At 32.7% G+C, this 15,895-nt stretch overlaps 1 protein-coding gene across 1 annotated transcript in view; it reads right to left on the bottom strand.

Annotated features, from left to right (window-relative positions):
• Positions 1-11,389: 11,389 nt before the first annotated feature.
• The window catches only part of LOC123711218 (lachesin-like), a 133,621-nt gene continuing 129,115 nt past the window's right edge, over positions 11,390-15,895 (bottom strand). The window contains exon 8 of the mRNA XM_045663703.1: positions 11,390-15,486. Coding sequence (XP_045519659.1) covers positions 15,353-15,486 — 134 coding nt within the window. The 3' untranslated portion in view covers positions 11,390-15,352. The remainder of the gene's footprint in view (positions 15,487-15,895) is intronic.

Here is a 15,895-nt window from a genome sequence, read left to right as displayed (position 1 = left end):
GGAAGGTAGAACTTCCGCAGCAGTTCACCAACAAACTGTCTGATAATAAGCCTATCTTAGCTAAAATACGTAATCTCAATATTGGGTAAGAAATCAATACGAAAACTGAGTGGCTAACGCGTTATTGTAACGCCCCGTCTATTGTGGACGTAAAATTTTATTACTACACCGGTTAGCAGTAATGAAGGCCGAAGGTTAGGCCGAGGTCACACTGAAGACACGTTTCCAATTATCTAGGCTTCTGTCTTTATTGTTTGACACCGAAACATGAGGCAGATAAGGCAGACTAACGATTATTTTAAGGCTTAGATGAGCCTAGCAACCCGGATCAATGTTTTGCCGAGAATCGAACGCAGAGACTGTATAAATTTCATTAGTGCTTAGGCTTAGGTTTTTCTTTTAGGGAGAAAACACTTTATTTAATATTATTATTGGTATTTAATAAATGATTTATGGCTTTACATTGCCAGATTTTTATGTAGTCTAGAAGTTTGAATAATATGGGTAATATTAATACACACTTTCTAAAACGGGTATCCATGGGCAGCGATCACTGCTTTATTGGCGTCCCATAGGCTCATTTGCCCTCTAATATATAAAAAACGTAGTTAGCCCTTGGATTAGCTTGTAATTTTTGTTTATACATATCTTTTTCTTTAGATTTTATTTCATTTTAGTTATAGTGTTAAATGTTCTTTTTAGTTATTGTTATGCACTTATTGTACATTACTCTCTATATTTCTTTTTTTATTGTTCCATATTAGGGTTGCCTGGAAGAAATCGCTTGAAAGCCATAAGGTCGCCCGTTGCCTATTTACTTATGTAACCTGCTTTTTTGTATAAGGTAACGAAGTGTGAATAAATAAACTTGTTAATATAAAACACAACATTTGTTGGGCAAGCTTGTGTAAGCAGTATTTCACTGAGGCTGCACGTAAGGCTCCAGTACGACTTCATATGGAATACTTCGCTTAGCTATTGTGACCGAATTCAGAGAAGGGCTTGTTGAATTGCCAATCTCCAATGTATTACTGATCGGCTTAATTCTCTCTTTCTACGCAGATACCATGCGACTGTATGCATATTCTACAAAGTGTTATATCGAGAGTGTTCTGATGAGTTGTTGGGGTTGATCCCTCCTGCCTCGTTATATCTCTGTACGAGCCATATTTACTTAAAATTTCATCCGCATCACCTTGATGGAAGTCTTTCGCGGTCCGGTTTACAAAAAAAATTCTATTGTTAACTATGGAATTCCCGGGGAGATACGACCTTTGACTGTTAAAAAAAGGGTATCAAAGACCGGCAACACACCCACTAAAATGGGTGTCCATGGGCTGCAACGACCGCCCTTTTTGGGCGTCACGTAGGCTCGTTTCGCTCCTATGCTATAAAAAATATATTTTTTAGTCGTAAATACACAATATAAGGCAAGTATAAAGCCACAGATATATAATAGATGAAAAAATAAACCTGTGTTACCTTGTTGATAAGGCCTTTCAAAGGGTAAAGTCCCAATAGACAGTCTATAATCATCTTTATAGAGAGGAAAAATCGGGAAAAAATATTAGTGCTCTGGACCTAACAAAAAGGTCATTGGCGAAGGCTTTCTGTAAACAAGGGAATAAAATTTGAGATGTTATCTTTTCCACTGGCTTCGCCGCTTTCTCGCACATTATTATATCCACAGTGAGAAGAATTATAATTGAATATATAAGAATAATAATTTATCTATATTTACACTTCAAATTTTATACACAAAAATATTTATTTTCTAAGGATCACTTATAGAGTATAGGCCTTCTCCGGCTGGCCCCATTTACAAATTTCGATGTAGCAGTACGAATTAAAATCCAAAAAGAATTCAAAGCTGATTGATTAATGAGCTTTGAACAATTTTAACGCGAACTACACAATCTTAAACAAAATTACGTATTTATTCTTTAAAGAAGTTTTTCAAACATTGAAATCTGACATAAAGATAATAAAAGTAACAATTATATTATAGGGTAACTATATGATACTGTATGTTATAATATATGATTTTTTATCTGTACTTTATTAAGAAATTGTTCTGTGTTTTATTAAAAAAATGTTCTTAATACTAAATAACGACGCAACTTTGCTTTATCGATTTTGCCCTAGAACTATTTTGTTTTGACTGGAGTCCGACATTTACAATTAACAAGCATCAGTAATGATTTATTAATCCTTGGAAGACTAGTTATAAAAATGGTTTTATTTTTATTAGCCTAAGGGTTTCCTGCACTTACCTGATGCTAAGTGATACCCACGCTGGACACTCTCAATGCCTGAGGGCTTGCAAGTTCGTTACCCGGTTTTTAAGATTTCATACTATTTTTTAGAAGGACCCTAGGTCGGAAATGCTTCAGCGGGTACTTGGTTCCACATAATGGTGGTGGCCGAAAAAAACTGCTTTAATAACTGCTTATTCGGCGGACGTCGATTTTTTTTGTCTCGTTGTTTAATCATGAAACTCAGCTACAATACTAACCCGATAAAATCCTCTGAACACTCTCCATGGTAAACGCGAATGAAGATGCAGCGACAAGAAATTAAGCCGTCTAAACATCATCTATGACTTTAAAAGGATTTAAACGTAATGAATAAATAAAATCTGAAACATATCATAAAACCTTATTATTATTAGTTAAAACTTATCATTTATCTAATAATTATAATAATAAACTGTGTTGTATCACGAACGCCTCATTAAAATACTCACATCCGGTAGTGGCAGGTGAATTGTAAGAGATAAAACTGTGCAATTTATCGATATAATCTTTTGTATTTTACCTTCTTAAGTTTCTGATCTTTAAGATTTTCTGATCAAAATATACTTCTATTTGTATTAATCTGGACCCCTAACTTTCACACTATAATAAAATACTAATGTTTTTTATACATGACTAAACAGACGTTGGGCAGTAATCCCACCTGAGAGATGCGGCCTATAGGAGGGCACGTCTGGCCAGGTGATGCCGATTTGTCCACCGCTTTTCCAAACACTATTTATGGTAAAATCGAATGAAAATAAGAATGGAGTCGAGACTTGCATCGTGAGAGTCAAAAACGCATTCGAATTTGACATAAATCTGTTTGAATATGACCATTAAAATATTTGATTACATATTTTGTTTTATTTACTCGATAGTTCAAAAGATTTTCACATAATGTCGAGACAATCGTCTCGGGATATAAATTCGTTTGGAAAATAGCGGACGAGATAAATGAAAGTGTCTTCTAAAATTATTTGTCACCGAGAATGGTGGTGGAAAGCTCACGCTTGCTTGCTTTAAAGTAAGTTGTTCTTGTGAAAGCTAGCCAAGGCTTTATCAAATAAGATGCGAGTTATAAACTTATGACTAAAATTTTTCGGTTTTAGCTAACCTATGATTATGTGCAATGTAGTATATAATATGTAGACACTATATAGTAATGCCCAGTAAACTATACATTAAAAATATAATTACAGTATTAATCGCCATTAAAACACTTAGGGGTTTGAAGAACAACCTATGTCATAGCTAAAGGTAAAGGCACGACAGCTCTTGGCACCATGAAATAGATTTTATTTTGGAAGTGAATTCTTTGGCATCGTTGTGATAAGTGACTGTAGAAAGAGACAAACACATAAATTCTTAAGATTTACCGTGGGAGAAAATGAGATAGGAAGCATTATACAGTGTAACTTTAAATTAGTCAAGAAGTTGTCGCTTCAAAAGAATTTTAATTGAATTCGTTTCTTCGACTTTCAAACGTTTTTTCAAAATGATTTTATTTAAAAATTAATCATTTATATTTATCATAAAATTAAAATTACATTTGTCTCATTATCTTGAAACCAAAAGTTGTGTGATAAAGTAAAAAAGTTAAGGAAAATGATCACAAACGCCGGATATCTTTTCTGTGATTATCTCTCTCTGTTATCTATTTTCTAAGAATTGTGAGATAGCTATTGAGTGTTAGTTTCACTTGGGCCACAGGCATAAAGGCCAAACGCAGACTTTAAGTAAATGTGACATTTTCATAGCGTGAACGCGGAAGGCAAATTTGAAATAGTACTCGTGTAATAAAATCTGCTAAAGACGCTTTGACGGCTCTTACGGAAATAGTTTTTTAAAACGTCAGTAATTAATATGTTTTTAAAGTAAAACGAGATGCTTATAAATTTAAAAAAAAATATATATATAAGAGTCATTCCTCCAACTTCAATTTTGTTCCCTTTGGAGTAGAGACCTGGGCCGTAGGGTTCAAGTGTACAGACGCTTAAAGACCTAAGTTGGCATCTGGTAGATAGCACCGGTGACCCCAGAGCTGGTGCTTTCCTCGCTCATCGAATAAGTATCGCAATAGAGCGAGGACGTGCTGCCAGCGTTATGTACACTGCCACAGGGATTAAACTTTTTAAATTCATTTTGATTTTCTTTTTAATAATTTTAATGATTACTTGTGAATATTGTTTAATAGTTGTTTAATAGTTTTGTAAATAAATAATTTATATTAAACTGAAAAATTATGTTGCAACAGGCCTTATCGCTACTAAGCAATCTCTTCCAGGCAACAATACAAGAGAAATGTGCTAGAGTAACACAATCACAAAACCAAAAATTCTATTTCTCTTTGTCTTAAGCAACATTCATACATTTTTTACCCGTTATTTCTATAGTGTCATTTGTCCATCTTTTCTTTTGTCGTCCTATACATATCTTTCCAGTAGGTCCAGTCCATTTTGTTATATCTAGTGTCCATCTTTTCTCTTGCGTATATTGTGTATCATACAATATCTTAAATAAAACCTTCACATACACATACGATTATTCTTGTAAGCTGTCGGTGTATCGCCGACCTTCAGCTATTTAAATTTGAGACAAACGCGTCAGCCATGTTAGCGGTTCACGAATATCCAAATGAAATAACAATAAAGACTACCAGGAAAATTTTCATAAACTATTAATCAAAATCAAAAGTTTTTTTTATTTCAAATAGGCCTTTGTATGTTCTTATGAAACGTCTAGTTGCACGGTTCCAAAAAGTGGGTCTCATGGAGAAGAACCAGCAAGAAACTCCATGGACACTCTTTTCAACAATGGTTTAGCTTACAAAGACTCGGTTACAATAGTAATAATCGGCTGAGAAGTTTATATAATAACAATGTTACACACAAATATACAGTGCATACAACATTCTTAATCTACATTAAAATAATAATTGAAAATTGATAAATGGAAAATTAAAACAAATATTAAAAGTTTGGTCCCTTTGGCAGTGTTTAAAGCTGACGGCATCAATTTTATTTTTAAATTCTAAACGTGTATGGATACAATTATACAAGAAAATTTGACATCACAAATTTTAAATACATACGCATCAATTAGATTTATAAGCAAGCTAGCAAGGGAAAAAATTAGACCAGCAAACAAAAAATAAAAATTAATATTAATAATAACTAGAACCAAATTGAAACTTAAACCTCATTATGATAAACAAAGATACGGTAAGTTGAAAGTTTGTTGTAATATATATCAATACCAATTTCCACGCTGTATGGCGATAACTTTTCTTTGAGCGAGGAATATACCAGCTCTGAGTTCACCGGTAATATCTAAGCCTGTGCATTTGAACACAACAGCCCAATAGTCTCTCTTCCAAACGTAATTAGTAGTCTGTGTAACTATATTATCATTTACTTATAAGTAAAATTTATAAACCGTTATCTTAAATATAATTTTGGCAATATATACAAGTCTACAAACTTAATTTCAAATATTTAATAAAAATGTATGTACAAAACTGAATGTATTATGTTAGTAACTTGTACTTGTACGTGTTTTCTTTTAATGAAAAACGTACTGTAGTAGTCTGTCTTAAAGCTGATATTTCCCTAAACATCCTATCAGGTAAGTGTTATAAGAGCCATATCTCGGTATATTTATGGCAAGGACGCAGTGGTCGGTCCCAAGACACATATGATACCACAAAATTCCCTATCTCACCTTCAAAGTTATGGAGAAAAAGATTAAAGGAGATTTACTTTTGTCTAACAAGTTTTTCTAGAATATTTTTGATATTCAGACCTATTTTCTTAACGAAACGCTTAATATGTATGACATTAATATCTGCGTTTAATGTAATATTTCTATCTGTAAGTCAATAAATTGACGGAAAACAAACTTCTCGATCACAAAATTATAATAAAACCAATATGGGATACAGATCTTATTAATAGTTTATATACAGATTTGTTTATGTAGACATCATAAAGGTAAATACAGTTTATATGTTAAAAGGAAGAGACTGGCTTCCCACAACACAGGGAATCCTAGTGTGGGGGCCAGTGTAGTTTACTTTACCTAAATAAGCTGTATATTGTGTATAATAAAGTTTTTCTTTTCTCTCTTTTCTTTTCTAATATCGAAATGGGACAGCGCCAACAAAACAAAACACAGTGAAACGTGAGCGATGAAGTTCATAATTATTTGGGAATTACCACTGTCGATTGAGACATATAACAAATACAAAAATGTGACTTCACTATCTATTATTTTCGTGATAAATGGGCTCCATCCCTGTAGTTCCGGCAGATCAGTATGTCATGCCAGTTGTGGCTGATACATATAATTTTGTCGTGTATAAAACCAATAAATATATAATATATACAAGACTTGCTATCCTATTCATTTCAAGGCCCCTTCTGACCCCCGTACATTAATACATTCCTGCATTAATCATTTTATGTATACATATATATACTATAATGTTTTATTTAAGAAAACTTTCAGTCTACGTAAGTGTTTTCCAATGTGGGACCCACGCCTCACAATCTGTCCGTTAAGGTTTTTTTCTGTATTACATGAGCCATTTTGAAAATTTGTTAACAATAACGTTCGTTATTCGTTAATAAGTTAGTGAACAATTCATTGTTTTAATATTAAAAAATATGTATGTACGGGAATTAGAATTGAAAAAGAAATTAGGCACGGCCCAGTAAAGGTTGGGAAGCACTGCCTATGACAATAGCCTCCGGTATTTGGGATATTGAACCCAGAAGTAGCCCTGGAAGTAAAGAATCATTTATTTATACGCTGAAAATTCTCCTATAAAGTGATATAAAATATTTGTCTATCATGTGAAATAAATTGCATCCAAAACCAGTCGTATAGATTTAGAAAACCCTTAAGATCCTTTCAACCAGATTTCCATTAATATTTCCGAGTAATCTAAGTTTCCGTATAAATAATCCATTCAATAGAACGTATTTGAACCGTATGACTGCAAAATAAACCCGCATTCGTTCTGAAACGGTTGATTCCCCTATCAAATAATATTGCTCCTATTCATATCTTTTTATTCTGGACTGTCAATATTCAACGACAATTAATTATAAGTTTTTCTTTGTCTCTGGCTAGCCAGAAAACTATAGCGGTTGGTTAAGAATTGTAATTTGGATTAACTTTATTTCGATATTTTAATTCCACTTCGATTTTTGAAATTAAATATAAGCGTGCCGTTGAGATAATATTTTATAATCTGTATTCCTTATTTAAATTTCAACTATCGATTCTTGAAGTATAAACTCATAATATATGTGACCCATGTTTTTGTGAAACTACGTGCTTTAGTCTGTGGTACATTTAAATTTTGGCGCCATATTACCCGTCTACAAAGTATGCAAAATCATACGTAACATTTACAAAGTAAATATTAATTTTGATACAAATATTCCAATTTCAGAGAAAATATAAAGCACTTGTGTATAATTGCTTTTTGAGCTGATATAACATGCAGGAGATTGGTGCAATAAACCGAAGCCGCGCCGCACGCCACTCCACACGTTCGTAGTTCATTTTAATTATACATTTTTTTTAAATAGAACGTTACATTTTAAGTTGGCTATAGGTACTAATAATATGGGGAATATTTTTTTTAAGTAGCTAGTTGAACAACCTGCTGCGACAGATGTCCACATTAGTTAGACTGAAGGGCATAGGTTCATTACTTACACTCACTCCGCTGCCTCTGCGGCCCAAAACAATTGTCTTGACCTCCAAAACTATAAACTTCCAGCGCTTCCTGTCCTGTACTACCTGACAATTACTGACTTTCCTCCACCACACATTCGATACAGCGGTACCTAGGCCGACATACTGTTCGATTAGGTTACGCCAATAATTAAATTCTAAATATGACATATTCTAGAAAAACCTTTCAAACGAATGAAGAGGTTCTAATTTTAAAATTATATAATTAGTTACCTTGTTCACAATAGTAATCACAGTTATACAATACGTAATATAATGCTTATATCAAGCTCTACCATACATTGTATACTTAATAGGCGTAACTATTAGCAGCAGAATTATGTTCATTCATGAATATATGCTGTATTATGGCAGCTGTCCCAAACATGGATATCATAATTACTATTATACACATCAGATGCCAGATCGGTGATTCCTTGGCAAGAGAATGTCAGTTAAGGAGATTCATTGATTTGTTGGATAATAATATAACGTCGATATCCTTGTTCAAAATATTTTAGATATTTCACCTAGTTAAGGACTGTGTAGGTAATAAAACATAATCAGCAGCTAATATTTTATCGCGCCCGGGAACAACGTCCGGCGTTACCAATTGCACGCTACACAATGTCGCGATACAAAAATGTGTGTTGCTTCTTAAAAGTATATCTTATAGTGACACATATCTTGTGATTACCTCAATCTTGTGGTCAATAAATAAAATATAAAATTACTGTATAGTTAATAATACAATTTAATGCTTAAGAGTAACAAAAACTTCTGATATTTCGAAGTAATCACGCGTTGGTTGATAATAATATTGCCAACTACGAAAATAGCAAAAAATAGGACATTATTAATTGTTTTTCTCTGATCTTATTTCTGTATTGGGTTATCTATGTTATCTAGGATTTCAAAAAAAGGTGCACCATGATACCTTTTTATAGACATTTACTTACTTATATTTAAATAATTATAAAACGCTGCGGCGGCCACAGAGCAGGCGGTGTTCCATTTGAAGAAGAGACTGTTGGGTCGATAGGTTCATGTGCACAGGCGCTAATTAAAGATTTAATTTGGTGCCTGGTAGACAGTACCGGTGACCTCAGAGCTGATACTTTCCTCGCTCTACGAATAAGTATCGCAATACACCGAGGAAATGCTGCCAGCTTCAAAGGTAGCACTGGCACAGGGATACATTTTTTTTTAGTTTGTTTTAATTTTCTTTTTATGATTACTATGTAGGTTAAGAAAATTGTAAATACTGTATGTTTGGTTGTCATGATTATTAATAAAAAGTTTGTGTTTATGTCAGAAGTTATAATTATATTTAAGTATATAAATAGAAGATTACAGTTCTAAACAAGATTTTATTACTTTTTATTAGTTGACTAGTCTTATTTTCTAATCATAATAAAACAAATGAAGCCAAAAACAACCAATACATATATATATCATTATTTTCCACCCCTTACGCGGTGTCATGAAGTACAAGAAACAAAGAGTATGCATTGTACCATAAATATTTTTTTACGTTACAATAAAACTACATTTCTCAATAATATTTCCAATACGAAGATTTATATTTGAAAGATAGCAAAACCTGGCAGTAAACGTACCTCGTAAATGTATGAATGGGTTTATTTCGGTATTTCAGTAAATGCCCGGATTATACAAGTATTATCCACGTTTTTAATACTCTATATAAAACTACTATACTAAACTGTTCATCATATGTCTTTATATTATATATATCACAACGCATTTATAAGTAGTCAGAAATTTTTTTAAAGGGTATTAAGAAACATAGTATGTATAAACTGCTTTTCTAAATAAGCATAACTAAATCAGTGGCGCTACAGTCTTTTTAGGACTTGGCCTCAGATTCCTGTATCTGTTTCATGATAAGCCTCCTGTGCCTGACACGCAGTCGGCTTTTTGGGTCTAAGGCATGCCGATAATGTTGCTTCACCGATCAAGCGAATGTTAAATGCGCACACAGAAAAAAGTCCATTGGCGCACAGCCAGGGATCGAACCTACGACCTCAAAAATTAGTTGCACGCTTAAGACACTAGGCCAACACTGTTAAAAGTATATAATTTACCTATTTGTAAATTGTATATGTGTAGGAACATAGACACAGCATTAGAAGGCACGCCCTCTGAACTACAAGCTTAGTTCAAAGCTCTTAGTGGGATAAACAACTAACACATACTCATCAAAGGATCATTTTTTGACGCATATATGGGAATTACCAAAAACCCGTAAAGTGAAGAATGGTACATCAACTCAAAAATAACCAACCAATCAATATTGCAATGCAATCTTATATATGCAAATTTTATTTGTTAAGGACAAAAACTAGTGTGTGACATAGATGACTGATCATCAGATTGGAGGTTGCGTCACTGAATTATCTATATATCTCTTCTTCTATCTTATTTATTATAGAACAGAAAACAGGCTGAAGGCTCACATGATGTTAAGTATACCACCCATGGGCATTCAATGCCAGAGGGCTCACGAGTGCGGTGCCAGCCTTTTAAGAATTATACACTTCTGTCGGCAGCTGGTGTTTGGAAAAACTGCCTTAAAAAGAAAGTTAGAAATTATTCCGTCGTTTGATAATACAGAACTAGGTATTTCATTTTGTTATCATAACATTGTAGAGCTTTCATCCGTGGACACATGAATGTTGTAATAGGATTCCGAAAAATAAAAACATCAATAAATATATCTATTTTATTTGTCAAAGTCTTACCGTACCTTAAGACAAGTTTAATACATAATTCATCCAACTTTGTATTGATAAAAAATCTTAAATAATCTTATTTACAAAGATATTTACAATAACTACGAAGTTCAAAGTGGGTGCTAGTACAACTTCTATTGTGTAAAAATGTATGTACATAATGGTAGAATTATTAAATTCAGTTCATCTATTAACTAAATTTAACTGAACACTGATAAGGTACAAAGATCTACCGCTTATTAGATTTATACAATTATTGGTATCTTAATAATACTATATAGTAATCCAATCCATCTTAAATTAAAGAAATTTATGAAATACAGCGCAAATACATGCAAATCTAAAATTATTTTGTTCTAAGGAAATCATTTCTTACAAGTTTAGAAGAACAATTGATCCAAATAAAAAAATCACCAGTGGCGCTCCAACTGTTTTAGGTCTGAGCCTCAGATTTTTGTATCTGTTTCATGATTATTAAATCAAATAGGCAAGTAGGTTAGATTCCCCTGTGTCCATGCCGTCGACTTTTTGGTCAAGCCTGTTTCCTCGCAATGTTTTCCTTCACCTTTCGAGCAAATGTTAAATGCGCATAGACAGAAAGTCCATTGGTGGACAGCCCAGGATCGAACCTACGACTTAAGGGATTAGAGTCGCACGCTGAAACCACTAGGCTGTAAATAGTTCAATTACAACATGATATACTAAAAACTTTTTAGTTCTAAATACTGTAAAGAATAAGTTAATGTTGTTATCTGAATGTGACCGCCTTGAACCTCTTCCCATAAAGAAGAGAGCTCTTTGGTTGCGAATTGAAAATATGGTTACATTAATACAAGTCACAGTGGTTTCAAATGTAACATATCAAAGTCAAAAATTATTTATTCATATAGGTAACACAATGTACACTTATGAACGTCAATAAAAAAAGAAAAATATCATGATTTGGATTATATTATTCTGTTAAAAAATTGTATGAACATTAAATAGATAATGAAAACTAGCACGGAATCTATAATAACGTTATAAAGTCGAATTGCAAAATGATTTTTGTGTTAGTTTATCGAGAGTCCACAATGTTTTATACGCTACTACCGAGAGCGGAGCATGAATGAAACATGTTGCGAAATAGGGAAAAATATACCGTTTTTAGATGGAGGTGAAGAGCAAAAATCATGCATGACGCAAATGTTAGGGTAGTCAAAAACCAAGCGCGCATTTATTAGGAAAACTTGGGGAGCAAATAAAAGGATGAAAAATTAATACGAATCATACTCAATATTGCGAATATGAGAATTCAATTTTGTTGGAAGAATTGCAGTCAAGGCAACACTGATTCCTGAAGGTCCTCTTACCTTAATCTATTCAATATCATATAATAATGTTTAATATTTTAAATACATTCGCTAGTTTTTTTTATATCCGTATGTTTCTTATATATGATTCAAAAATTGTTCTGCATTTATTGAAGGAAAGAGACACAGATCACAAATACAACGTTAAAATAAGAGAAGTATTTCTTTTGCTTACCAGATAAGAAATAAATATTCCAAAGTAATTGCTATACATACGAGTATATATAAATAAAGTAAAAATAAGAGAAGTAACTATTTTGCTTTACAAATAAAATAATTATAAAAGTAAGCGTAGCAAACAAAGGCTTAAATAATTTTTGACGACATCTGACATAAACTTGTATTTTATGATTACTACGAGAGATATCTACGCCTCGTAGCAGTTACCACTGTTGTTTCATAAAGAAACCGGGCGTCAGACGCAGTATAAACACTTCTGTTCTAAGCATATTTACATTTCAATTAAGATCCTCAAAACGTAGGCTTTCAATTTGTTTTTAAATTATGAAGTGGATAACTTCGACCCCAAGTTATGATTTTAAAACACTGAATTTTACCGAGGGTAGAATAATATTTGTCAGCCTTTTGTCTAGAGTCAAGAATGCGGAATTTCTGTATTTCCGTATTTCGTATGCGTAATACTTGGCTTGAGGTACTTAGCTAAAACAACAAACGTAAAACTTAGTGCTACCAAATGTAAGCTTTTGCTTTTAAGGGCTTAATTTCTACGTGTAGTACAAGTAAATGCGAGTCGAATTTAATATTTAAAAAATCCTCGTTCTATGGTGTCTATGTCGAACGTATTTACGAATCCTGTAAGTCAATTTAACCAGTTAGAACATACCTATTGTGTACAGTGGGAATAAGTTTAAATAAGTAGTTGAATTGCCCGGAAATAAGTTGGTATTACAAAAAATCTCGTAATATGAAAATTCTAACACATTATTGAAACTAGCCGAGGGAAATGTTATTGTAAGTGGTACATTCAAATTTATTAATTGTTAAAAATATAATATAACATACATGACATAACAATTATCAAAATGCCGTATTCATAAGTTAAGTTATTAATAATTGTTGTTAAAACTTTTGTTTTATAAATACAAAAATATGCTAAATAGATGTGTTACACTCGCGGGTATGAGATAGTTAAAAATCGAATTATGTTCGAAAAGGGTGAATTTGCGCGACCTATTCTCGATATATTAAATTACTTTCAATTTGAGGGTAAAAAGATAATTTTATATGTAGGTAGAACGAAAATAAATGAGGCGAAAGAGGTCTTACATGGGCGCTATTGATCTTTTTTGTGACGCTGAATTGACTTTGTATGGATGTTCCCTTATGCTCAGGGCTTTTATGTACAAATCAGGGGAGTTTTAGAAGTACGTGTTTGTGGCGGTAGATCGAAATTATAAATTAAGATAGTTTTTGATCAAGATAAGTTCACTTGAAAAGTGATTGACAGCAACGCAGAGGTCATAAGTTTTAGTACCTCAAACTAAGTATTACGCATACAAAACACGGAAATACAAAAGTTCCGCATTCTTGACTCTAGACAAAAAGCTGACAAACATTATTCTACCCCCGGTAAAATTCAGTGTTTTAAATAGATTCATTTGAATAGTGGATTATCTAAGAGTATGAGGTTAGAGTAGGTGTTGCCGGAGTAAAGAGGAGAAGATATGCTCATCACCAAACTCCGGATTACGGAGTTTGGTGATGGGACCGGAGCCATTTAAGCCCAGGTAGATTGTGAGAGCGACCCTGGAGCCCGTTACGCTTTTACCTAGTCTTTGACGATTCTGGTGTGGATCGAGTCACAAATACCCCAGCAACCGGGGCAGGTGGTGCAAGAAGATAGAAGATTTATTTACAGATTATAACATATTTCTGTCTTCTTGTATTTCTTTTTTATATAACAGTGACCTAACAGATATCATCTAATTTTAGGTGAAAATATCGCCGTAGTAGCCAACAAATTCAGGGTTGCAAATTTTTTCGCATCCGGGTTGTATTGATTCGGGCATACCTCGAAGGATACCTGGTTGCCTAGTGGTGATGCGGTCATTTTCCATAGTGATTTAATGCAAGAAATTTTAAAAATGCAGCAATTTTATTACTTAGGACCTGCAGAGTTATTGATGTCAAAATCCTTGAATCCTTGTTTATGTAAATTGAATGAAATATAACATTTGTTGAAGAGATCATAAATCTTTCTAAAATACACGAAATCCTCAAGGAACGCTGCTTACGGAAGCTAGTCTCGTATAAATTCTTCTAGAGACGGTAAATTTTTTAACGGATCATTCCACTCTCGTTTAGCTTAGCAATTTGTTGCAAGCTTAACGAATCGTGAATTGTAAATTTACCAGTTATAGTGCAGTTTATTTAGTAAAATATATAGGAAAAATAGTTAAGGGTAGGTGACCTTTTAAATTTCATTGGATAAATTTAATTATTACTCTACAATTATTGATGAGGTTAATTTTATGATAACGATCTTTATATTTTATTGATGTTCTCTAATTTATTTAGATGAGAGTATACATGTTTTAACTTATATACTATATCTCATAACTTTATGAGGTACCGTATCGTACCTACTGGCCACTTTGATCTCAAATATCTCTTTGATTTGGAATTCCAAATTCAATTTATAAAATGGAAAACATGAAATATTGCATTGGAAATTCTATTACTCTAATTATTGTAATTTTTAACGAGATAAAAAAAACAACTTTTGGGCAGTTGAAACCGTCTTCAAAGATTTTATCCGTTTTATCCGATTTTATCGGATTAGATCCGTCCGAATGTTTTTTTAGTAAAGGAATCAATGAACTACATATGAGATGGCAAAAGTGCATAAGATAGCAATGATACTTTGGTTAATTAAATGAATTTTATTTGAAAAAAAAAATTGTATGGGTAGCCATACAAAACGCCAATTTCATATGTAATTTTTCTCCCATTAATCCGTTGCTAGGCTATAAGCCTTTTCTTTTCAAAACATAGGATTATAAATGAAATCCAATGATAAAAAGAGATGGTTTTCTTTTCGTTTTTATTTTATTAGAGCGAGAATTATGCAAGCCACGTATTGAAGATTTTTCAAAAATCTAATATAAAGAATAGAATTATATAGTTAGTTACATATTTACACTTAATGCTGAGTGATGCATTTTTAAAAGGTTTTTTGTAATTTTCATCTAAGTCCGTCTACTGTACTAGTGTATAAAGTAGCTAGAGTACAATAAAGAGAGATTAGAAGATTAACCGACAGTGCACAAGGGGATGCTGTGTTTGCGTTGCCATGTTGCATTGCTGCTGGATGCTCACCTGAAAAAAGATTATCAATCAAGCGTAGTTATCACAAAGATATTTTTTTAAGTAAATAAGTCTCCATAAACAATTATATTTATTATATTTCAGCTGCCATACTCTGCATCTTAAAATCGTATAGTGAATTATTTCACATAATTGGTAAGTGCTACACACTGTTTCTGAAAAAAGAACAAACTGTCTTCCTCTTATTGAGACTGTAAGCAGTGTTATTGGGCTATGTATAATATAGGTAAATTAAATTACATTTAAATTACTTATTAGTCTTAAGGCTAGGTTAGAATATCCAATGTTTTAGTGAAAAGACAATTTAACATATACCAATATAATAAAAATAATAATCTTCAGGTAGGTTAGGAAACCATTAACAAATAACATAGTGGCGAGAGTTAAAGTCTTTTCAAGA

This window comes from Pieris brassicae, chromosome 6, assembly GCF_905147105.1.
Source record: "Pieris brassicae chromosome 6, ilPieBrab1.1, whole genome shotgun sequence".
NCBI classification, from domain to species: Eukaryota; Metazoa; Arthropoda; class Insecta; order Lepidoptera; family Pieridae; genus Pieris; species Pieris brassicae.
The sequence above is the reverse complement of the archived record's forward strand: the minus strand, read 5'-3'. Positions and strand labels throughout refer to the sequence as shown.